The sequence below is a fragment of the Pristis pectinata genome, chromosome 4 (assembly GCF_009764475.1).
Source record: "Pristis pectinata isolate sPriPec2 chromosome 4, sPriPec2.1.pri, whole genome shotgun sequence".
In the NCBI taxonomy this organism is placed as follows: domain Eukaryota; kingdom Metazoa; phylum Chordata; class Chondrichthyes; order Rhinopristiformes; family Pristidae; genus Pristis; species Pristis pectinata.
In genome coordinates this window covers 29,294,835-29,321,235 of record NC_067408.1, presented here as the reverse complement: position 1 = coordinate 29,321,235, position 26,401 = coordinate 29,294,835, and the positions used below count along the sequence as shown (strand labels likewise).

At 39.3% G+C, this 26,401-nt stretch overlaps 1 protein-coding gene across 5 annotated transcripts in view; it reads left to right on the top strand.

Annotated features, from left to right (window-relative positions):
* LOC127569266 (protein FAM13B-like) overlaps positions 1–26,401 on the top strand; it is a 91,551-nt gene that overhangs the window by 39,245 nt on the left and 25,905 nt on the right. For 3 of the 5 annotated variants that reach the window (XM_052013739.1, XM_052013737.1, XM_052013741.1), the window contains 5 exons: positions 157–334; positions 4,029–4,135; positions 4,862–4,919; positions 8,575–8,722; positions 19,346–19,411. In XM_052013739.1, coding sequence (XP_051869699.1) covers positions 157–334; positions 4,029–4,135; positions 4,862–4,919; positions 8,575–8,722; positions 19,346–19,411 — 557 coding nt within the window. The remainder of the gene's footprint in view (positions 1–156; positions 335–4,028; positions 4,136–4,861; positions 4,920–8,574; positions 8,723–19,345; positions 19,412–26,401) is intronic. The other 2 variants (XM_052013738.1, XM_052013740.1) reach the window with 2 other exon arrangements.

Sequence of the window (26,401 nt, the reverse complement as noted above, 5' to 3'; positions counted from 1 at the left end):
GCACTTTACACTAGTGCAAATAGTTTATCAAGTCTCTACCCTGATGGTGATATTCTGCAGATTTGGGAAAGAATTGGGCACCTGATTTTAAGTAGCAGCTCAATTTTCTGTGAACTGGATGGCAGTTTATTTGATTTTTCTTTCTTCACATTCTAGAGATGATTTCACTGAAGAGAATAGTCGCAATGCTGGTGTTGGCAAAATAGCCCTTTCAGATACTTTGCAGCATGCAGATAGTTTGGGAGATGATGATCAGGAGAATTCACTACATAATTGTACGTTGGAAGTACTTAGGACTCACTTGCACCAAAGTGTTGAAAGTGTAAGTAAAAAGGTAAAGATCTGTCGTGAAATGAATGTGAAGTGGAATACTAGAAATATTTAGAAGGTCTGAGAACCTTGGAAGAGAGAGAAATGGGGCTAGCATTTCAAGTTGATGATCTCTCATCAGGATGGGATAAAAATGAGATAAAACAGCATGTGGGGGGAAAGCTGTAACATTAATTGCTGGTGAATTGAGAATCATTCCTGTCCAATTTCTAGCAAAGCTGCTGTCCCTTGGTGGTGACTTCTGAAGATGACACATTTGGTTCTGCACATTTTCCGATAACACTGAGTTTTACCTCATGACCTTCTCTGCCTCCCAAGTCATCGCATGGTTTCAATCCATCAAGAGGCCCTATGGACATTATCTTCACTGTGGCAACTCAAAGAAAAATGCAGCAGACAGTATCAACCACTATGTGTGGCCTTTATTTGACCTTGCAAATGCATTTAATTTTGTCAACTAAGAGCAACTCTAGCGTCCTTTTCAAATTTGGCTCCTTGCAGAAACTTGCCCTTTCCTCAGGCCTGCATCATAATGGCATGCAGATTATGATCTTAACAAATGGGTCCACAACATACCCAATCTTGGTGTTAATTGTCCCAATGGTTTTCAGTCTTTCTCACCACATAGCTGAATCTTGTCTACTACAAGCTTCCTGCTGAGGTGCTAATCTCCAGGACAGATGGAAAAACTGTTCAACCTACATCATCTCCACTGCAGAACCAAAATCATCTCAATTACAGTTACTTCAGTATGCAGATGATTAATTCACTGAAGCACATGAGATAGAAACCCTTCTACTCAACATCCACAAAATAAAAGTCCTCTGCTAACATGCCTCCACCACACAGTGCTATCCTTCAATAATAAAGGTCTATGACAAGGCCTTGGTAAATGTGAACTGCTTCCCATACCTCGTCTCAACAAAGGTAGACGATGATGAAATTCACTATTGTTTTCAGTGTGCCAGTATAGCCTTCTCCCCATTTGAGGAAAAGTGCCTGAAGATCCTGGCATCTTTAAACATGGCACAAACCATGTTGTTTTGGGGAGCAGTGATTCCTGTTCCCCTTTTATTATTCTGGGACATAGATTAGCTACAGCAGGCATCTCCTAAGTACTGGTGAATTATCATCAACGTGCCAATGCAAAATCCTCCAAGTCTAATGGCAGGATGAATGAACAAGCATTTGGTAGTTATTCCTTGGCCAATCCCCACATCATTGCACCTCAGTGATCAGACTTAAGAAATGTCCAAATTCCAAGCTCTGTCACTGCAAGTGATTCCCAGGTGAAGAGGAAATGAACCCAGAATGTTCTCAAATCATCCTTGGAAAAAGTTTTGCAACTATGACCATTCAAAATGGAGAAGGAGCACTTGAGGTGATAAATGGGGTGGGAGTACATAACCTCCCAAACGACCCACCCCATTATGCAGTACCTGCCACATGAGTAGCAGAGCATTTGAGTCCTACATTGGTGCTATCAGCCATTTCAGAGCACACAAAACCAGAGTAGAAGCAATCTGACCCTACTTCTGAGGGGGCTGCTTATAAAGGCGAAAGCTAGTCTCCTCTACTGTGTATGAAGGAGCATTTTCTGGTTTTTATTTAGCCGTCATTCATCAGCCCAGATTTTGCAGGATTTTTCTAGCAGATCTAATTTTCTGCTTGTGCTCTGAGCTGGGGAATTTGCTGTCAGATCCCGCACCAGGTTAGACCTGGCACAGGATCCATGCCCCTGTTTATTTGAATGTAGATTGTATGGCTTGAAGAAAGGTAAGAATGAGAGTTAAATTTTTATCTTAATTATTTGTGTGTGCTTTAATGTTTTAAAGTACTTTTGAGGTATTTCTGATATTTTAAAAACAATGAAAACATTTAATTGTTTGTGTTTTTAAGTGAACGGTAGAGGTGTTCAAAAGCATTTGAAGACCATGCCTCGTTTATGGCTAAAAGCATGGATTGGGGCTTTATCATCTTAAGAGTTTTGTGGGTAGAGCTTGTTGTGGCCTACTTGGTTTATTTGAGGTCCTTTTTCTGAGTGGTGAGTCAAGAGTTTGTCATTTGGCCTCTAAGCCAGCAAGATTTGCTTTCTGGATCCAGAAATGGTAATTTTGGGGGAATGGTGAATGTAAACAGGGCTACTGAGGAAGATCTTGGCATGTGTTTAAAAACACAAGCTCTGGAGTATGCAAGTTTCCCACCAAATTCTCCACCTAGTTCTAAGGATGATGTTGTGGACCATTGAGTCATAGAGTCGTATAGCATGGAAACAGACCCTTCGGCCCAACTGGTCTATGATGACCAAGACTCACATCTATGCTAGGCCCATTTGCCTGCATTTGGCCCAAATCCCTCTGAACCTTTTTTCTATCCACGTACCTGTCCAAGTACCTTTTAAATATTGTTAATGTACCTGCTTCAACCACTTCCTCTGGCAGCTCATTCCTTATACTGACTACCCTCTAGGTGAAAAAGTTGCCCCTCTGGTTCCTATTAAATCTCTCTCCTTAAACCTATGCCCTCGTAGTTCTTGATTTCCCCAACCCAGGAAAAAAAAGACCTGAGTGCATTCACCCTATCTATGTCCCTCATGATTTTATATGCCTCTATAAAGATTCTCCTATGCTCCAATGAAAAAGTCCCAACCTGCTCAACTTCTCTCCATAACTCAGTCCCTCGAGTCCTGGCACATCCTCATAAATCTCTTCTACAGTCTTTCCAGCTTAATGGAGTCTTTCCTATATCATGGTGACCAACACTGAACACAATATTCCAAATGCAGCTTCACTGTCTTGTACAACTGCAACATGACATCTCAACTTGTATACCCAATACCCTGACTGATGAAGGATAGCGTGCCAAAAGTCGCCTTCACCACCCCGTCTACTTGCAACGCTACTTTCAGGGAACCATGTACTTCTACTCCTAGGTCCCTCTGTTCTACAACACTCCCCAGGGCCCTACTGTTCACTGTGAAAGTCTTCCCAAAATGCAGCACCTCACACTATTCCAAATTGAACTCTTTGTGATTCCTTGATCAGTGGAAAAAGACTGAGCCACTTTGATTTATCATTTGATTTTATCATGTTTAATATATTAGCTGGATGTTGTGATTTTAGAATTCAAAATCGGTCCAAAATCTATCACAGCATTTCTTAGCAGTTTGGAAAGCCAGAATGATGGTAAATAGTATGGAACAGTAAATTGTATTGAATGATTTCTCATCAACCCTTATCGACAAATGTCACCAGTAAAGCCAATAGGTAATTGACAGCACAGTGGTTTTTGGGTTGCATTCACATTCTTTCTTGGGTGTAAAAATACAGTTATTTAGATTGGCACACATTTTTGAACCTATCATCAGAACATTTGCTTGTATATTATCCTTGACACTGGGGCATCAACTCAAAAGCTAACTTTGGTGTTTCTTGATAGTTCAGCAAATCTAGATCATAGAAAATTGTAACTGACACCTTTTCCTGTTTAATAGAATCACATGGAAGTGCATCTTTCTTTAAAAATAATTTATTTATGGATTAAACCAAGTGCAAGTGCTGAAGCAGGCAAGCTTACAACAATCCATATTCTTTTCCAAGAGACCCTTGAACTTGAGAATCTCACATCTTTAACACCATATACCTACTGTAACTCTCAGGATAGACCTGAATAGTTTGTTTAATTTTTGGATCTTGTAGGTTGTGGAAAACTTTTCTCTTCCCAAAGTTCCACTCTTGGATGTGCCTGAAGAAAGCCTGGACAATGAACCAATCATACATGAAGAAAACAATAATAAAGAAGAGAGGTAATTTGTTTGCCTTTGTAAAAATTTTCATTTAAATTGGATTTCATAAAGTACAGAAGTATACTTTGTATATAACATCACAAATAAAACTGTATCTTAATGTGCAGTCTTTTTAAATTAGTGAAAGAGACAGTACTCTGCAGTAGCAAAAAATAAACCGCTGGAGGAATTCAGCGGGTCAACAGCTTCTGTGGGGTCAACCTCATGGATGATGCTCGACCTGCTGAGTTCCTCCAGCAGCTTGTTTTTTTTTCGCTCCAGATTCCAGCATCTGGAGTTTCTTTTGTCTTCACTTTAGTACTCTGCAATATGCCTGTTCAAATGAATTATTTTGGTGCAGCTTATGTGAAGTAAGAGCATATGAACTGTGTGTCCTTTTTTTATTTAAAAAGATCTTCTGCAGATATATTTTTGTTTCATTAATTCTAACTTATTTTCAAATAATAGTAAAGTTGTTGGGTGAGATTTATGTGGAAAGTTGGCAACTTCAAGTCATTTTGCTACTCTTGATTGTTCAAGTTATATTCAAGTTAATATTCTTTATTCCATAATATTACATCTTGGGTATAACTAGTTTCTAGAATAATACATTTGAGATGTGATTAATTTTAAATAATCTTATTTATGTTGACGTATGTTGCTTGTCAGTGGGAACATACAGAAAAGGCACATGTTTGGAAACTTTTTTGAAAATGAGCCAGAGGTGAAATGTTTTTGTTTATGCAGGGAACAATGTACTTCAGTTTCTGAAATTGGCATGGATAATTCTTCAAAATTAACTTTGGTGAGTAAGAACATTTTAAAAAGGTTTATTACAGTAATTTTTGGTTTGCATGGTATTCATTTAAAAAGTCACATATCTTCAGAATAGGTTTATTCTCTAGCCTATATATTTGTTTAAAAATTATTAATTATTTAAATAGCAGCAAATAGAGGAAAATAGCTTGGTTTACCCAAGTAGGTGAGTACATAGTTGTTTTTTAAACAATATAGTAATTAGAGGTAGTGAATGATTTGAACAAGAAAACTAGCTTTGAATTATAAGATATTCATTAGTTACATGTACATTGAAACACACAGTGAAATGCTTCTTTTTGCGTTACTGGGAATGTGCTGGGGGCAGCCTGCGAGTTCCAGCGCCAACATAGCATGACCACAACTCCTAACCTGTACGTCTTTGGAACGTGGGAGGAAACCAGAGCACCTGGAAGAAACCCACGCAGACACACACAATGTACAAATTCCTTACAGACAGTGGCGGGAATTGAACCTGGGTCACTGGCACTGTAATAGCCGTTACACTAATCGTAGGGGCTGGGAGCCATTGGAAAAATTGTATAGATCTCATGCTATTGCTTGTTGCAGCCAAAAGAGATGAAGACAATAGCAATATTGCAAAAAAAAAGCAATTGTGATTTTTTTTAAATACGGGAAGTCCCCGGATTATGAACAAGTTCCGTTTTTGAGTCTGTTCGTAATTCGAATTTGTATGTAAGTAGTATCAGTTATGTACAGTTCACATTTAGCGTCAATTAGTCTAATGTTTATAATTGAGAGAGAGAATGTGTGTGTGTATAGGTATAAAAAACATTAAAGAAACATTTCTTAAACTGTTTAGATAGAAAAGATAATGATTAAAGGTTAACACTTAATCTCATTCCAATTGATGTCTTGCATACCGGAAGGAGCCTTAATTAACAATTAAAATGACTTTATTAATTGGATGATGGGCCTGGTGCTGGAGAGGATGGACCTGGTGCTGGAGAGTCAGGGATTGATACTGCTACTAGAGAGTCAGGGCCTGATTCTGCTGCTGTAGACTGAAGGTTAACTTCTGAAGTGAATTTCTTAAAGTAAACATCAAGGGTGGCTTGACCAGAGCTTTTCTTTTTCTCAATATAAATGGCCTTGTAGCAGCTGAGGCCGTTGGTAACTATCCGGTAAACTTTGTCGAACCTCTCTGCGTTAGGATCTTGCTCCTCTAACTTTGCCATCCCTGCTTCAATGAGACGAAAGGCTTCAGCTAACTCCTTCGTCGAAAACTTCTTGGGTTCTGGGGTTTCTTGGTCCCAGCCTTCTTCCTCAAATGTTATCAGCTGCTGCTATAGCACCATAAGGTCCTCATTGGTCAGTTCTTCAGCATGGGATTCAAGCAAGTCTAAGACATCTTCATTGATGTCTAACTGCAGTTGATTATTACCAATATCAACCACAGCTTGCCTGGCTTTGGCGATGTCCTCAGCTGTAAACTCTTTAAAACCATCTGCGAATTGGGGGCGCAATTTGTTCCAGACTCCTTTCATGTTGGTTTTCTTCACTTCCTCCCAAGAATCTGCAATGTTTTTGATGCCATCGTAGATGTTGTAATTCCTCCAGAACTCCTTTAAGGTCATTGCATCATCTTGGGTAGCCCTGACTGCTTGTGAGAAGGTCCGGCGTAAATAGTAAGCCTTAAAGGAGGCTATGATTCCCTGATCCATTGGCTGAAGTAGTGATGTGGTGTTGGGTGGTAAAAAGACTACTTTTACCTTTACATTGGGGTGAAGGTCATCTAAAGTGCTTGGACGTCCGGGGGCATTGTCAAGCACAAGGAGAATTTTGAAGGGAATCTTCTTGGCCAAGCAATAACATTCAGCAGCAGGAACAAAAAAGTTCAGGAACCAATCTTCGAAAAGAGCTTTTGTTAACCAAGCCTTTGTGGTTGCCTTCCAAAAAATGGGAAGAGATGCCTTGATGATTTGTCTAAGTGCCCTCTGATTTAGGGAGCAATACACAAGCATAGGCTTAAGCTTGAAGTTCCCAGATGCATTACCACCAAGCAATAACGTTAGCCTATCCTTGGATGCCTTATGCCCTGGAGCAGTTTTTTTCCTCTTTTTGAAATGTATGTCCTTTCAGGCATTTTTTTTTCCAGAAAAAGCCAGTCTCGTCTACATTAAATATTTGCTTTGGCACATAACCTCCCTCCTGAATAATTTTTTTTCAACATTTCAGGAAACTCTCACAGCACTTGCATCAGCACTCGCTGCTTCATGTTGCACTTTGATATTTTGTAAATTTACCCTCCCTTTGAAACGGTTGAACCAATCCCTACTCACAACAAATTCTTCATCACAAGCACCTTCACTTGCTGCACATGCAGCCTTTAAATCACTGAAAAGGCTTTGTGCCTTTTCTTGCACTAAGCCAAGGCTAGTAGGAATATTACGCTGATTTTGATCCCCTAACCAAATTACCAATAGCCTTTCCATTTTGATAATTAAACCACTGTGTTGCTTAGTGATAATTGTCAATTTCATTGGGACAGAGCCTTTTACATACTCCATTACTCTCCCCTTGCCTTTATAATTGTCCCGATCATTGACCGACTGTAGCCTAATGCTTTTCCAATGTTTGGCGTTTCACCTCTCTCTGAACGCTTTATTATTTCTACTTCCGTTTCAGTCGTGATCGTTTTCCTTTTCTTCGATGCATCACCATCACTTGCATGAGATCTATGCTTTGAAGCCATGATTACGGGCCGATGGACCGCTTAAAACGTGCAGTGTTTTGAGCGCGCGCAAAGTAGTCTGCCCGTTCATTAGTACGAACCATTGTGTGTAACTTTTTTTTAAATAATAGGCTTTACAGAGGTCGGGTCGTAAGTATGGACGTTCGTAAGTTGGGCGTTCGTAAGTCGGACTTCCTGTATATAATAGCTCAGTGAAATAAGGTAGTTCAATATCCATTTGTTGGATGAACAGGATCCTGCATACTCCTCTTGGGATAGAAATTTGTCTTCAGTCATGTGCACTAAAGGTGCAATAGAGTAGCAGCAACATGCTATATTCACTTTCCAAAATTAATGTTTTTACTTAAGTGAGATACCAGCGTGAATCCATGTACTGGAATCTCACTTAGTGCTAAGGATGTCTTCCTAAGTGGTAAAAGAGGTTATTATAGCATTATGGAGGGATGTGTTACTGACAGCTTTGGTAGCCAGGAATGGACATAATCTGGCTTTCCTACTATTGCAGCTGTTGTACTAGAAACTTGGCACTTCCGCAGTGATGAACTCCCCCATGCCTCAATGTGGAAAGGCTGTCTGTGAGGTATGGGGCAGGGTGAGTGGTGTGAGCAGGCAGCCACTTTACATTGAGCTGTGGGGCAATTCATTATTGGGAAGGGGCCAGCAGGGAATAGGGATTCATGCCAAATTCCTACATAGCAATATGCAATTTGAGTGGATATTTTTCTTTGCAAGAGTATGTACCTGTGAGTGTTTGGCTCGACTAAGTGCACTAAAAGAAATCTGTGTTCTGCAGATCTGCCCTGAAACAATCTCTTTAATATCTTTGTGAGAGAATGCTTTATTTAAGCTGACTACCATATGGATCTAATAGATTGTTAACAAATTGTCAACAGTTAAATAAACCCTTTGTTCCCATATACCTTTTCAGAATTTGCCTTCTGGGACCTATGATTTAAACGCTAATAAAGAGTCTGATGTGCCAAAAAGTCCAGAAGTTTCTACTCGAGATAACAGAGTGCGCCCAGAAATTGCTCGCCTTGACCTGAAGCGAGTGACTGAGACAAGTATCTGGGAAGGTAATTGCAGTTTCAGAAAATTAAAGAATTTAAAATGATATTCAGAATGCATTCATTTGATGAGGAGTTGGTTATGATGATTACCTTATTTTTGAAGTTTTTCATTTGCTAATTGTCAAACTGACCATGTTTGACAACTGGTGCAAAAACTACAGCTTCCAAATTTTATGTAAATTGTTGGCTTGTTCCAAAACATGAAATTTGTAGATAAGTTCCTGCTTGGTTGTATGCTTGTGCAATTGGCCAAGTTAGTACAAATGATCTGAGGAGTTTCAAGAGTAAAATCACATTGAACCTGAAGTGTTTCTGCAATCTTTTATGTCTGTCTTTCTTTTTAAAAAAAACCATTGCCATGAAAGCAGCTGTGCTTGGAAAATTGTCCACACCCCCATACCAAATGGGAAATTTGCACCAGCTACACTTTTTTTTGTAAGACTTTGAGAAGATTTTTTTTCTAACGTGCAAGGGAATGGGCACCTTTGTGGGGAGAGGGGGGGAGAAAAACTTAAAAAAAAATTTTTAAAAGTCAATTTACCAAGAGTTGCTCTTCAAGAATAAATTAATAAATGAATGTTACACAATCAGCTTTGTTCATTGGTATAATCAACAAGACCTATGTTTTTACCTTGTTGCCTTTGAATTGAGTAGCTTGCCAGTCCATTTCAGTTAAAGAATTAACTGTGTTGTTTTTCTGAAACAAAGGCTAATATGTGTAAGGGTAGTAGATTTCCTTCCCTGAAGTTTATTTGTGAATAAATATTTTATGATAAACCAGGAATTAAATTTCTGAATTTAGTTAACTGTATTTAAATTCCACAGCTGCTACAAAGGGATTTGAATTCCTGTTTCTGGTTCATTATTCCAGACATCTACTGTACACACTGAAAAAGGAGTAGACAAACCAATTCTAGTTCATCATTAAATAAGATAGTGCCTGATGTGTGACTAAAATTGACATTTGCCTCTTTTGTAATTCCATGTAATTTGTGTAGATAGTCCAACTGGAAAGGGGAAGTACTAGACCTAATCTTTGGGAAGATAGCTGTATAAATGGCTGGACTGTCAGTGGGAGAGCATTTTGGAGATAGTGACTATAACTTGTAGGTTTCAAGGTAGGCATAGAAAGGGAACAGGATGGTCTGGAAATTAAGGTGCTAAATTGGGCGGGGTGCTGATCTCAATATTGTAGTACAGGACCTAGCAAAAGTAGACACAGGAACAGCTACTTGGAGATGGGTTTATAACTGACAAATGGAAAGCATTTTAAATGTGAAATAATGGGTTCAGGGTCAATGTGTTCCCATAAGGGTAACAGTAAGTCCAGGGAACTGGATGTCTGGGATATCAAGGACTGGATAAAGAATAATAAAAAAAAACAAACATATTACAATTGTCGAGAATTGAAAATGGGGAAGGCCTTTTAGGAGTATAGAAAACTTAGTTGGAGATCAGAAGGGCAAAGAGGTGGCATGAAATATCACCTGTGGGCAAGATTAAGGAAAATCCCAAAGATGGTGCAATAAAGCTGCAAATGCTGAGGAGCTGGTGTCTGTGTTGAGTGAGATCCCTGTGCTCAGTTATTCTGTTGCCTATGAAGGTCAAGGTATCTGGCATGATGGAATAGGCTTTGCATGACAAAATGCAGTCAAAGGTTTTTCTTCTGTGGGGGAGGTGATGGATGGACCAGTGTTTGTGATGCTTCGGATGTGTGCATTGAGGAGGGGTTGTGTTGGATGGTGTAAGGAAGGGGAATCTAGGATTATGATGGGGATTGGTATTTCATGGTGGGCAGGGAATTGGTAGGGTGAAGAATTGATTGGGATCAGGAGCAGATTTTGGATGTTTAGAGTCTGGTGGGGGAGGTGCTTGGGCAGAATTAATGCTCTGGAGAGGGGTTGGGTTGTTTGAGTGACAGATTAGTGGTCTGTCTCTCATTGGAGACTCTCATTTGTGAGGTTGGATTGGAGCTTGGGCAGTGATTGGGAAGTGTGGATTCTAGTCCAGCACTGCACTGGAAAGACAATGTAATTAAGATAGCATGCAGTGTTACAGAATATTGTGCAGGGATCAGTATCTTTCTCTGCACTCCTGATGTGGCAATTGTGGCACAATTACTTTTGCCTGGAAGTGTATGGTTAAATTTTGCTGAGTGACACGAACCAATGTTGAAGTAGTGATCGTTGTACCTCACTCCAGTGGATAAACAATTTTCATTCGCACGTGCTTAACGTATTACACAATTGAAGTTTTGGGCAGATCAGTTTTGCAAAATTGAACGAAGTCACAAAGATCTTTCTAATTGAACTTACGGCATTTACTAAATCAAATTTGTACACTGAATCATTAGAACAGCAATTATATACTCTGGTTGCAGAGATCTCAATAGCAGGTAGATATTTGATGTTCTGAGGTACTATTTGAAGAGCAAGGAGCAATTTGGATATCCTAATCTAGTTGGTGTAATTAAAAATACAATTATTGGATATTCTTGGCAGTCAACCTGATTTTATCAAAAAAGTTATTTTTGACATCTTGGGTTCTTGAATGTGAAATTTGCAGAGTATTGAAGTGGAAGCAATAGTTGTTGTACATTTGGAATTTTGTAAGATCCCACACAATAGATTGTTAAACAAGATTGAGAATCTTGAGTTTAAGAGTGCTACGTGAGCAGGGGTTGAGGGTTGGTTAACCACCAAAAGTAACAGGAATATTCAGGCAATTTTCAGTATGGCTAGTAAAATGCTGCAAGGGACTAAGCCATTCACTATATCAATTAAATCTGAGAACTGCAGTTTATTCAAATTTGCTGCATGCTGGATATAACTCTATGCTGTGAGGACATAGAGGAAATACAAATCCCTAAGATGTTAGGAGATAGAAGTATGTGTATAAAAGTGAAATTAACCACTTGTAGGGAAAATTGATTTTTGTTTAGAATTGTTTTTCTACCCTTGTACACATCAGAAAGTTAGCATAGATGTGTTGATCTTTATTGCAAGAGTTGTAGTTTAAGAATAAGGAAATCAAGTTGCAATTATATAAGGCATTGGTGGTACCTTGTGCTTTGTACAGTTTTCACTTCTTTAACCAAGTGTATATTTGGAGGAAGTACAACAATGAAGTAATGAATTGTGGGACAAGATGACTGTCCTATTGGGAGGGGTTGAGTTTCAATGAAGCTTTTTCTGTTTGGAATTTAAAGAATGAGATGATATCATTGAAGTGTATCAAATTCTTAGCATCTACCCCGTCAAGTCCGCTGAGACGCTATTTCTCTTCGCTGGAGAGTCCGGAACTGGTGGTACAGAAGTATGATGAGGATTGAAGTGAAAAAGTACTTCAAGGGTTTGAATTCTCTATCCTCGGGGCTAATGGTGCCCAGTCCTCAAATATATTAAAGCTGGAGATCAATTTGTCAACTTATGAACTCATTGGAGGTCAAGAGATGGGGGAAAGGTTGTGACTTGGCAGAGAAGAATCAGCTATGTATCCTTGGAATTTTCTCAACTACATCTGGAACACCTCGCATGCCCTCTATCATTTTGACAAATTCCAGTTCCCTGACCCCCACTGCCTCATTTTCATTATGGAAGTCCAGTCTTTGTACACTTCCATTTCCTATCAGGAAGGCCTTAAAGCCCTCTGCTTTCTGCAACAAAGAATGAACCAGTTCCACTCTTCCAACACTCTCTGCCAGAACATTTTACCCCGACCAACTTCTCTTTTGACTCTTGCTTCCTAAAAATCAAAAGTGTAGCCATGGGCATTTGCATGGGCCCTAGCTACGCTTGTCTTTTCATTGGCTACGTGGAACAGTCCTTGTTCCAAACCTTTTCTGGTACCACACCCCAACTCTTTCTTCCTTGCATCAACTGCATTGATGCTGCTTGAAGCATCCTTGTGAAACTTGTCAATTTTATCACCTTTGCTACTAATTTCCACGCTGCACTCAAATTCACCTGGACCATTTGTAAAACTTCTTTTCTGGATCTCTGTCTCCATCTTGGGAGACAAACTATCCACTGACATTTACTATAAACTCTCAGACTCCCATAGCTACCTAGACTACACCCTTTTCCATCCTGTCCCTTGTAAGGATGCCATCCCTTTCTGCCAGTTTCTCTGTCTCTGCCACATCTGCTCTCAAGGTGAGGCCTTTCCTTCCAGGACATTTGAAATGTCCTCCTTTTACAGGAAAAATGGTTTCCCTTCTACGGAGGTTGATGGAGACCTCTCAGATTTCTGCTTTTACTCCAAACAGAATGGAGAAAGTTTTCCTAGTCCTCGCCTTTCACCCTACTAGCCTCCATGTCCAGCTCATCATCCTTCGGCATTTCTGCCATTTGCAATGAGATACCGCCGCTAGCCACGTCTTCCTCTCCCCATCCTTTTTCTGCCTTCTGCAGGGACCACTCCTTCCAGGACTCCCTAGTCCACTCATTCCTCCCCACCCACCCTCCCTGGTCCCTGGCACTTTCCCCTGCAACTGCAGGAGGTGCAACACTTGTTCTTGCATCTCCTCTCACCACCTTACAGGGACCTAAACAGTCTTTCTCGGCAGAGATTCACATGCACCTTCTCCAAACTACTCTCCTGCATTTGGTGCTCCCAATGTGGCTTCCTCTACATTGAGACCAGACACAGACCTGCAGAGTGCCTGTGCTCTGTCTGCAGTGGTCATCCCAAGCTCCTGGTTGTATGCCATTTTAACTCCCCTTCCCATTCCCACACTGATCTATTCATCCTCTGCCTTCTCCACCGCCAGGGTGAGGCCAAATGTAAACTAGTAGAACATCACTTCGTATTCCACCTGGGTAGTCTACAACCCAATGGTATGAACATTGATTTTTCTAAATATGGGTAACCCTTGCCCCCTGTGTTCCCCTCTCTCTCCTTCCAATCCACTTCTAGCCCTCGATTACCCATTTTTAACCCCAGGCTTCCTGGTTCCATCCACCCACTCCCCACACATTTCACCCACCGGATAACTTCCCCTATCTGGTTCCATCTGCCCTTCATCTTTCCCCTGATGGTTCCTATTATCACCTTCCTTGCTTATCAGATTCTAACATGTAGTCTTTGTTCCTGTTTATCAACCTCCAGCCACTGTCTCCACCTTCACCCTCTCCCTCCCCTATCTGGCTCCAATTGCCTTGTCGTTCTTCACCCCTCCTTGGTCCACCTATCCACCTATTGGTTCCAGTCTCGCCTCTCCTCGCCGGCTATCTTCCCTTTCCCTTCTCAGTTCTGATACAAGGTCTCAACCCCAAACATCGACAATTCATTTTCCCCACAGCTGCTGCTTGACTCGTTGAGTTCCTCTAGCACTTTTTTGATCCTGATTCCCGTAATTGCAGTCTCTTGAGTCTCCAGCTATGATTGTATTGATTGATGGCCCAGTTTGAGGGATATTGTTTGGAGTTCCTCCCTTGTGTTCTTTCTGTGACATCATTGGTGTTAAATGTATTAAAGTTGCTCAATCTGAGAAATGTTTTGAAATGTTTGTCAAACTGCTGTTTTTTTTCAATGGAGAGATTATTTTTAGTGCAAATGCTGACTTGCCCCTCAAATATGCAGTATAAATTAGTTTTGTCCTCAATCTTGAGCACTCTCTCCTACTTGGAGCAGTAGTATGGTACAGTTTTCAAAGAACCTGTCCTTAGTTTCCCTTTTTAAAATTGAAACATCTAAGTTATATCCAAAACCTTATTCTGAAATGGGAAGAAAAGATATTTTAAAGCACTTGGATTAATAAAGAGAAAAGTGTAGTTGAAGGTGAAATTAGAATGTGCATGTTATTTGGGTGGACTGAAATTTGCTTCTGAGGAAGCTGAAGGAGAACAAGATCTATTGTGGCATTGTTAGTCACAGTAAAACAAGCAGAATGTTGCTGTGCATAGTGGTTTGTTGAATTTTTAAGACGTGTAAATTATTCTGATTTGCCTTTTAATGTGTTACTGGATTAATATAAATCTGATCCTTGCAACATAATGAAGCAGAATGGGGCTACTTGTTATATATGGTTTGAGAATCACCTAGGTAAGCCTATGTTTTCTGCCCTTGAAATGAGAGGCCCCAGTATGAGGTATTTTGGTACTTCACTGAGAAAAAGAATGCTTTCTGATGTGTGAAGCCGAGCCAATAGAGAATAGTTTATGGTTGTAATGAAATTTCAATTTAGAACAAACAAAATTTTTGTATACAAGCACGGCTGTAATTGGTGGGAGAGAAATAGGAACTGAAACCAAGGCACTGGACTTGCTTAAGAAGCAGTTGTTTTATTGGGAAGATGGTGTTTAGGTGAGATCCATGTAATGGAAAGTCAATCTTGAATTCAAAGTTGAAGCGGTGTAAACTGGTGGAAGAAATTTCATGTAGATTTGTTCACTTGTGAAAATTAGCTTTCGAATACTTAATTTTACACAGACTAGATCTTTATCACAATGACCAGAATTGTTTATATTAATCCAGTAATATCTGTTAGAAGGTAAATCAGAATAACCTGTGTGTTGCTATCATTCCTTCCCTTTCTTAACAAAAGTTGGGTGAAATTGTTTCCTAATCATTATTCATTCTTGTGGCTGTTTGTTGAGTTTCTGTGCTCAGCAGGGAATTATTAACCAGTCATGAGAAATGAGCCACATCAGTAAGTATTCTACAAAAAAATCCACAATATTAAAGGATGCAAATTGGTATTATTTACTGTATGATCACTCATTGAGAAATTTCCATTCATGTTGAGTAGCTACAAGCTTTTGGTGGAAACCTGATGTGCTTGATCAGTGTATTGTTGAAAAACTTAGTTAAATGGATGGAACTTGGTGCTTGGTTTAGTCTTTTGTGTTAACTTGACATATATTGTTGCATCTGATTGTTGTACACTTCCAAAAATTCTGTTTCATTTAAGTTGAGGACTAATTTCTACAGGCACCTTTTCAGGTGGGAAGGAACTTTAAAAAGAGTTTTGCCATTATATTTTTTTAAAAAATTCTCCTAGCTGTGTGGTTATATTTTTGAGAGGAGGGAAATATATGGAGCAATCTTTAGTTTTACTGTAACATTAATATTGTGGTTAATCTTTATTCAAGATCATTTTTCATGGGTTAAGGATATGGATTGTGTGGTAGTAAGGCTTTAGGTGCTGCATTTCATTATTCTGTAAAAATATAGTAGTAACTGAACTGCACTTCAAAATAAAGCACGTGTATTTAAAACTGGAAGTCTAGAAGTTACTTTGTAATATCCAGCACCTCTAAAGAGCACTGCTGCAGCCTTTGTTGATGGATTTAATTACAATCTGTGAAATTCAACTATGTATGTCATTTTTGTTGTAAGGGCTAATGTTTAAAAAAAATCTAAGTCTTATTTGGTCAGGAGAAACTGTGTCACCAACATTTAAAATCATAGTTACTGCCTTGTAATCTCTCTAGGTCTGAAAAGCAATTACACTTTTCTTTAACCCTGTGTGTATGTATCATTCTTTGTTTTTCCTTCTCTACAATGAATGATATGTGCTTTACACTTCTGTTCTTTTAAAAAAAAGTGCTTATTTTGCTGGGTTTTTTTTGGAAGTTCTTCAGTCGGATCGCCTGACCAGCTTGTCCTGCTCTGGACATTGCAGAGCTTTTGTAGAAAGTGCTCATTCCAAGTGGCATTGAAATAGACAAATTCTGCTCTGTAGAATTTACAGATGTTTTGTGGGCAGTTTTCTACCTCTGTCTCAGTGAGGGTCATAGGTGAACAATGTTTCTTTGCCACTGACCATAGTAATTTGAAATTAAAATCCTTTTACATAATTACTTGGGCACAAGTCAATCAAGAAACTTTGTTTCTGTTTGTACTATGTTATTTCCAAAATTTTTCAATCCAAAGATCCTGAAAGTGTTGCTTCTAAAGTTGTGCTGATCAATTCCACATTGGAACTTTTATTTTGGTTTTTGACTCTGCTACAGCACACAACCTTTATTAAGGTTACAAATATAACTGATTTTTGTTAGCTTTTGTTTTTGTTAGCTTTTGCTCTTTATCCTTTTCAAACTGCTTGCAGCCACTAACATTTTTGAATACACAATTCTCCAACTACAATTCTTTTGTCCAAATGGGGCCCTGTTCCACAATTCTCTGGCTATGCTAGGGGGGCTGTTCCACAGTCCCACTAGCATAGCCAGAGGATTGTCTGCAATGACATCATTCCTTATGGAGTGGCCCGTTATTCTTGATGCCATCCTTTTATAATTTATTTATCGTGCATTGACAGTGTCTTCCAAAATCACATCTGGTTTCATGCATGTCAGTGGCAGGTGGGTATACATTGCCAACAACACCTGTAGTTGTAATGCTGCTGATCTGACATATGGTATTAGATGAGTAGAAATTTCTTCCCATTCAGCATTATGAATTGAGAACATAAATTCATTGACTTTGATCCCTGAAGAAATTACATTCCCTAGCCACTTACTACTTCACTCCTTCCCTGTCCTAGTCATACCCAAGGCAGAACTAGACTGTTGACGATCTTGGAGTTGAACTTCTGACACAAGATCCTCTCAAGCACCAAAGCTGCCGAGGTTCGCCTTGGTAACATTATCTGTCTCCTCCCCAGTCTTGGCTCATTTGAAGCTTTCATCTATGCCTTTTGTTAGCTCAGTACTTAGCTATTCCAATATTCTACCATCAAACCTCTTGCATTGCAAACTCTGTAAATTTGAGTTCATCCATATTCTAATATGCATCAAGTACCACTCGGCCATTGCTCATTGATGTCTGACCTACATCGTCTCCCTGTCTGACAACACTTCTATTTTAAATTCTCACCCATATTTTCAGACTGTTTTTTATCTCTGTAATATCTTTCAGTCATAGAAAATTGAAGTTATTCACTTTCATAGGAAGAATAGAAAAAATGCCTTTTTATAACATGGGAAACTGGGAAATGTTGGTGAACAAAGGTATCTTGGCTTGCTGGTTTATTCAATGCAGAAAGTAAATGTGCAGATACAACAAGTAATAAGCCAAAGGATTTGTGGCCTTCATTACAGAAGGGATGGTTGATCCTGGTTATTTGACCCAAGCCTGATGGGATCCAACAGTGTTGACTTCAGCTTGGGTATTGTAAAAATAAAGTCCTTAAGGTCAAGTCCAATTGGTTTGGGCCAGCTCTTTGAAACTGAAAACATACTGCACTGTTCAGTGTAACAATGGGGGATATACCTGTCTGCATGTTGGTCCATGCGAGCCGAGTGGCAATCCTCTTGAAGGAAGGAGGGTTGATGGTGACACCGCACTGTAGCGGTAGTCCAGACCAAGAGGCAGGTCCACCCTTGGAGCTCATGGATGGATACACACAACAAGGTGGTGGATAGCAATGTAGTCCCTGCCAAGAGACTGGCACTGAGCCCCTGCCCAAGGTAAAGGAGGCTTGTGCCCTCTGCTTTTTCCAGTTTTGTCCTAGTTGACTCATCTTTATCATGAATGTGCAATCCCTCTACAACTGTCCCACACCAGGAGGGCCTGAGGGCCCTTTATTTCTTCTCGGAGGCTTAATCAGTCCTCTTCCATCACGACACTAATTCGCCTGCCTGAACTTATTCTTACATTGAACAGTTTCTCCTTCAACACCTCTCACTTTCTCGAAATCAAAGATGTAGCTCGGGGAAGTTGCATGTGTCCAAGCCATGTCTACCTCTTTGGATACGTGGTCTAGGTTTCAGCCCTGCTTGGGCCTCCTCCCTCAACACTCTTTCATTAAGTTCATTTTCCTTTCTGGACATTCAGCTCCTTGATGCCTTGTTTTTGTTGCTGCAAAACAACAAATTTCACAACATACAAGTCAGTGGTAATAAACCTGATTCTGATAAACACATTATATAATTGCAAGTTGTTACAAATAAGCCATGAATAAAGTAGTCACTGACAAGTCAAAATATTTTTGAAACAAAATGAAAATTTTATGAGTTATGCATTCATTCAGAGCCTGGTAATACCAGTTCAATCTTCTATGTATCCTCTTTAAAGAAATGTTTGCTGTAGTGCTGTAAGAAGGTGTTTTGAGCCTTGGTGATTGGTGTAGGGAAAGTAACACTGCTTTAAACTTTTTGATACTGCTCTGAGGAAGTCCTAATGTCTTCCTGGAGGGATGTGAAGCTGGTCATCATTAAAATGTAAAGGTATATTTAGCAACCATTTTGATCAGTGTTGATTGTGCTATGAGAGAGGATCTGCATTCTTGGCAATAAATGCAATTCCAGTGGGGAAATGAAGATTTTTATTTTCAATGGCCTTGTGGCTTTCAGATAAGGTAAAAGTAATGAATGTAAATGAAGAATTTTACGTTTTATGTGGTCCATGTCCTAGAGAAAACTGAACAATGTAAGACTAAATAATGCAAGTTGCAATCAATCTGGAGTGAATTGTATTAATGTAAATCTATATGTTGATCTCCATAAACTACTTGGTCTGCTTACATTAATTTATGGTGTATGTTTACCACAAAAGCAAATGCTGTTTTGACTTGGGTAGTGGAAAAAAATTTGATTATTTTCTGTTTTACTTTGTGCTTTATGGGGTTTCTGTCTCTGCTTGCTGCTCACACTGGTATTTTTGCCATTTTTTTTATTCTATTAGCGCCATGTACAATCACTTTTCCCTTCATTGATTTCAAAACAATGCATCTTCAAAGAGATGGGGATGGTAAGTATGCTTTGGCATCAATCTGCATTCAATCAACCAGCATTTAGAAATAGGAATTCTAGTTGATTTGGCTAGTTAAAATAAATAATCATGGGAAATGGAAGCTTTTTGAAACTAATTTTTAACCCTTTGAAAACAGGTGAGCTGCATAATTCGTTATGTAAGTATCACAATTGAAGGTGTTCTGTGATCTTCACGTGCACTGAACTAATATTTTAATCTTCCTAAAATTATACACTACTTGGAATAGTCACGGATCAAAAACTGTTTCTAGTTTGTGTATATTTGATTTTTTTTGTTTATGCACCATTTTTATGCAAGCCTATAATTTAGGTCATCGACTGTATTCATTGCAGATAATTGCTCTACATGGATATCGTTTTTGTTTTGCTTTACTGGTGGCTTAACAAGTAAAGGTAATGATTTAACGGACCAGACAATTTGGTAATATGCCAGATATGAACCAATTCTGTGCTGGGTTTGGTGAGTGTACTCTCCATAGTAATTCCGAAATTCCTCCCAACTCTGGATTGCAGAAAGGCTAGGTCAAAGATAATGCAAGTAGGATTTTATGGACCGAATTTGATTGTGGTGTTACCACAATTGTGCAGCTTTAATTGTGATTAGAAGTGATGTGGGAAAAGGAAGGGAATATGCAATATGTGGCAGCACTAATGAAACTATTCATAAAGAGTCAATGTTTTGGGAAAAGGAAAGCCCAGGCTTGTAGGGATTGAAGTGTTGAAGAGCACAAAATGAAAACTGATGTTATTTTAAAAAAAAGTTCTGGGCCCTGGGATGTTAAGGTTTTATTACGAAGCCTGATTAGACCACAAGACATGGCCCATCGAGTCTGCTCTGCCATTTGATCATGGCTCAACCCTATTCTCCTGACTTCTCCCCATAACCTTTGACACCCTTACTAATCAAGAACCTATCAACCTCCGCTTTAAATATACAATGACTTGGCCTCCACAGCCATCTGTAGCAATGAATTCCACAGATTCACCACTCTCTGGCTGGCTAAAGAAATTCCTCCTCATCTCTTTTCTAAAGGGATGTCCTTTTATTCTGAGGCCTCTGGTCCCAGACTCTCCCACTACTGGAAATATCCTCTCCATATCCACTTTAGCCGGGGCTTTCACTATTCGGTAGATTTCTATGAGATTCCACCCCCCCCCCCCCCCCCCCCCCCCCACCAATCCTTATAAACTTCAGCAAATACAAGCCAAGAGCCATCAAACGCTCCTCATATGTTAACCCTTTAATTCCCGGGATCATTCTCGTAAACCTCCTCTGGACCCTCTCCAACACCAGCACATCCTTCCTACACAGTAGTGTAGAGGCAGGCACGGTAGTGTAGCGGTTAGCGTAACGCTATTACAGTGCCAGCGACCTGGGTTCAATTCCGGCCACTGTGAGGAATTTGTATGTTCTCCCTATGTCTGCATGGGTTTCCTCCAGGTGCTCCGGTTTCCTCCCATATTCCAAAGACGTACGGGTTAGGAAATTGTGGGCATACTATGTTGGCGCTGGAAACGTGGTGACACCTGCGGGCTGTCCCCAGAACACTCAACGCAAAAAAAAGAATGCATTTCACTGTGTGTTTCGATGTACATGTGACTAATAAAGATATCTTGTATGAGACCCAAAACTGCTGACAAATACTCTAAATTGGTCTGACCAACACCTTTATAAAGCCTCAACATTACATCCTTGCTTTTATATTCTAGTCCTCTCTAACTGAATGCTAGCATTGCATTTGTCTTCCTGACTACTGACTCGACCTGCAAATTAACCTTTAGGAAATCTTGCACTAGGACACCTTCACCGTCATTCAGATCATTAACATATAACGTGAAAAGTAGCGGACCCAACAAAACACTGACCCCTGTGGAACACCACTAGTCACCGGCAGCCAACCAGAAAAGGCCACCTTTATTCCCACTCTTTGTCTTCTGCCAGTCAGCCAATCTTCTATCCATGCTAGTACCTTTCCTGTAATACCGTGGGCTCCTATCTTGTTTAGCAATCTTGTGTGTGACATCTTGAAAAAGGCCTTCTGAAAATCCAGGTAAACAACATCTAGTGACTCTCCTTTGTCTATCCTGCCTGTTACTTCCTCCAAGAATTCCAACAGATTTGTTAGGCAAGATCTTCCCTTAAGGAAACCATGTTGACTTCGGCCTATTTTATCCTGTGCTTCCCGAAACCTGATTCTTAATAATGGACTCTAAAATCTTACCAACCACTGAAATCAGGCTAACCAGTCTATGATTTCCTGTCTTTAGCTTCCTTCCCTTCTTAAAAAGTGGGGTGACTTCTGTGTTTTTTTTTTTCCCCCAGTACTCTGGAACCATTCCTAACTCTTGTGATTCTTGAAAGATCACTCTGATGCCTCAATCTCTTCAGCTACCTCTTTCAGAATTCTGGGGTGTAGTCCATCCAGTCCAGATGACTTAACCACCTTCAGACCTTTCAACTTCCCAAGCACATTCTCCTTAGCAATAGTGACTACACTCACACCTGCCCCCAACTCTCTCGAATTTCTGGCATGTTGCTGGTGTCTTCCACAGTGAAGACTGACGCAAAATACTTATTCAGTTCATCCGCCATTTCTTTGTTCCCCATTACTACTCCAGTGTCATTTTCCAGCGGTCCAATGTCCACTCTTGCCTCTCTTTTACTCTTTATATATCTGAAAAAACATTTGGTGTTCTCTTTTATATTGTTGGCTAGCTTACCTTCATAGTTTATCTTTTCTCCCCTTATTGCTTTTTTTAGTTGCCTCTGTTAGTTTTTAAAAGCTTCCCAATCCTCTAGCTTCCTGCTAATTTTTGCAATATTGTATGCCCTTTTGCTTTTATGCTGTCTTTGACTTCCTTTTTCAGCCACGGTGGCCTCATCTTCCCTTTAGAATGCTGCTGCTTCTTTGGGATGAAATGATTGACACTTTTGACAACTGCAAAATACTTAAAGTTAATTTAGTATTTTAAATTAATATAAATTATACTAAGCATTCAACAAAAGGCACAAATGGCACACGTTTCCAACTGTAAACTTAATTAGTTTGTTCTCACTAAATTTCACATTAAAATGAAAATATTCTTGTATCTAGTGATCAGGGAACTCATTTTTTTGGAATCAAGATTTTAGCTTGTAATATGATGCACACAAGTGACTATTAATTTTGCAGAATATATGTATTTTAGTTACATGTCAGAAACGTCATGTCTTCTCTGGGGATGTATTACTGGTAAAATTAATCAAAAAGATAGTCTGTACATGAAACTGAAAAACCTATTTATAGCTTTCCCTTTTGAAACCTCTCTTAGTGTTCCATGATTGGAAAAAATGTTATGTTCTTGTGTGATAAAAGCAAGGAGCTTTCAATGGCTGCAAAAATGCCAGTAAATAATTTTGTCAAACAGGATTTGTGGGGTAGGTGGAAGGGAATGGAAGGAAAGTGAGAACTATCACATTAAATTACAAGGCTTAATATTCATATTTTAAATTTTTTTCATTGTTGATATTTTGCTAACTGTACAGGTGACTCCTGTGATACAGAGGGGTTGCAGCCCTAGAAAACTGTCCGTATTGCTATTTTCTGTAACACAAACCCCCTTTTCCCCATTGAATCCCATGTTGTAAGCAGAAAAATGTGCATACAAGAAGTTTTTCTTTCATTAAACCATTTTATTGGCAATGACAAATTATCCACTGTCTAAATTTAATGGCTGAGGCCAACATTGGACAGGGGTGGAACAAGGCTCGGACAAAAGATATAACATTTTGTCAATTTGTATTGTTAGTCACTCAGTACTGTGTAACAATAGGATTTGGATATGAGTCACTGCATTGATTGGGATGGCAGTCACAGCCGAGTCCCTCCTTTGCCATGCCCTCTCCAGTCTGAGAACATGAACAGATGTCTCTAAGTGCAGCGCTGCCATGCTCTTTATCTGTGAGACATTTTCTCTGATGTGCAAGGCTCATGGATTAGGAAAGGGTTTAGCAAGTGGTGATATCAGAGAAAGGGATGGGATTTGAGGGTCGGTGTTCATGGAACTGTAGCGCAGAAGAAGCTTGGGGGTAATGGGTTAAAGTATGGTGACTTAGTGGAAGTGGAGTAAAGGCCAAGGTATTATTCATGGCTACTGCGGCTCCCCATAATGCAGCGCGTCAGAAAATCCCTCTCCGATTGGGGCAGTGCTGCACTAAGACATCTGTTCGCCCTCCTTGGACTGGAGAGGGTGTGGCAAAGGACTGACCAGGCTGTGACTGCCAATCCAATCAATGCGGTGACATCATGTCTAAACCTTATTACCCCACAGTAGTGAGTGACTAAAAATAAAAATTGACACAATTTGTTGTTTCTATCCCATTTTGTTTATTTATTTCCCTCCACAATTTTATTCCATGTATCAAATTTTTGAGTACTGATTTATGAATTTTGTAAAGGCGAATTTGCGTGACCTGAACAGCCATAATGAAGGGGTCATCTGTATGTGAATTTGGTAAAACTGTCCCAAGGAGGTGCCGTTTCTGTGAACCTGTCAGGAGCTGAAGAGTTGCTCTCAAAGGCAACAGTCATTGCTTTGCTCCTCTGTTTGAACGTATCTGAATTTTTGGTTTTTGTATTTTAATTAAGTTAAATTTATGGCTAAAAATGAGTTGCATGTATCAGAAAACTATTTCTTAAATAATATTGGTTGGACTTAAAATTGTTGATATTAAAATCAAAATTGGTTGCGATCATATGTGATGGTGGTTGAAATATTAAGTTACAGCTCTGAAGTTCGGTAGAGAATAAATTGCAGAGGGAAGAATCAAAGAAATATTGTCCCTTAAAACAGAGTACACCCGAGCTCCACTGCATGGGTTTATTTTTTTTTTCAAAAACTTCACACCCGAGCTCCACTGCTTGGGTTTATTTTTTTTTCCAAAAACTTTGACCATTCCTTTGTTTTATCTCTCCATTTGTAAAAATGCCTTGTGACATTTTGCATTTCTATTTAAACAGAAACTTTGTTACCTTCAGTACTGAATTTAAACCTGGCCTCGTTTACTCCACTGGTTTGTCACCAACTTAGACATTAAAAAGCAGGAAAGTGCTCCTCTCTATGGAGTTCACTTCACAATTCTGAGGTCCCAAGATACCACACAGTTGTCACAATTTTTTTAAAAAAGCTGTTTAATTTTCACACTCTTAAGATCTAGGAGACAGCTTTGGTACAACTAATCAATTAGTGTTGCTGGTAGAGGGATAAAAATTTGATCAGGACAATGGGAAAACTCCCACTGTTCTTCTTTGAAAAGTGCCACATGATGTTTCTGTCTATGAGAAGATTGGCAAAAAATGGCAGCTCTGTCAGAATCCCTTAAAGCTATATAGATATTTCTGTCTAAATATGATCTAAAGGTGTTTGGAGTTGAACCTGAAGAAGAATCTCCATCCAAAGGTCCTGTTCTGGTGTGTAGTGGATTTTAGTCTCATCCAGCATTGTACTTTTCTGAACGACAATGCTGTTTTACTTTACAGCGTAAATTTTACCTTCTCTTTTCAAGATTTACCCCGTTCATTGTTGCTGTCAGCTTTTGATCAAGTTGTCTACCCCTTGTACATAAATAGCAATTTTTTCCTTCATTTGAATTTTGGTTCATGTAGTACACAGTCACAATTAACATGGGCGGCTCAGATCTACACTGGTGGACAGGATTGAAGTCGGGATGGAAAATTGCTATTGAAATACTGGAGCTGAAAATCATTTGCTAAAATTGGGCTCTTATATAACTATTAGTTTCAGTAATTTTCATCAAGCTATGTATTTGGAAGGAAATCTGAGAGTGATCAAACTATCTTTCCCGCACCTTCCCTTAAAAGTTACTCAAAAGTGGTTTTTTTTAATAATTTTAAAAAATCATAAAACAACCACATTGTAAAAATACAAAGTGCTGTGCTACTTAAAATTGATTTTGAGTACTTACAAACTTTAGAAAGTGTTTTAATAGTCTGGATCACTTTGTTCCCATTCTGGCAGAAGGAATTGGTTACTTTTTCCCAGATGATTCTTTATAATGGTCTAAGTGGACTAGTTGCAAGTTCATGAAAGTAGCAGAGTTCTGATGATTTTCCCTTCCAAATGTAAAAAATAATACCATGTACCTGGAAGCACCTCATACTGGCATGACTAAATCACAAGCAGTTAAACCTGCTGTTCCCAATGTTTGTGCACTGACTTGTGTGACTGCATCACCACAGGTGATCATTTTATTTTTCTGAAGGTTCTAAATTTATCCATTTGAGTAGCTGATCTGTACAGATCATGTGTCACCATTCTGTGCAGCATTACTGGTCTGAACCAAAGTGGTGGCAATTGATATTAGCCCAGATTTCTGTTTTTTGTTTGAAATCCAGAGGCTGAAAATATTTATTCTGGAATTGTGGGGTTTTCCAGATGATGAAGCTTCAGAAAGAGCTAATAGATTCAAAATGGAAAGAATGATCCTGTTTTTTTGGGGGGGGGGGGAGGGGGGAGGAGGTGGAGTTGAAAATGCCTAAAACAATGTCATCAGATACTGAAAATGTGTAGTAGTTTCTAAGCACAAGGAATTTTTAGATTAATGGTTTGGATGGGGGTTCTGTATTCTGAATTCATTCTTCTGCTGCTGCAATGTAGCAATGATGATATAGTGTCTTAAGCAATGAATCAAATAATACTTGGAGATCTCCTACTCTAGATTTCTTAAAAATTGGTAGAAGGAATACAGTAATTATAGAAATCTCTGAATTTTATTGGAAGATTAGCCAGACTAAATGGGAATCAATTGTTTTTGTTTTAAAGAGTATTTCTTTGACACTGCTCTCCCTAGCCCATGGACCAGTGATACATTTTTTGTAGGGCCAGATTGACAATCTGAGGGCCACTTGAAAAGCACAGATCCTGAATTGCTTCAGATGTCCTGGTTGCAGTAATTCCATTTGTGCTC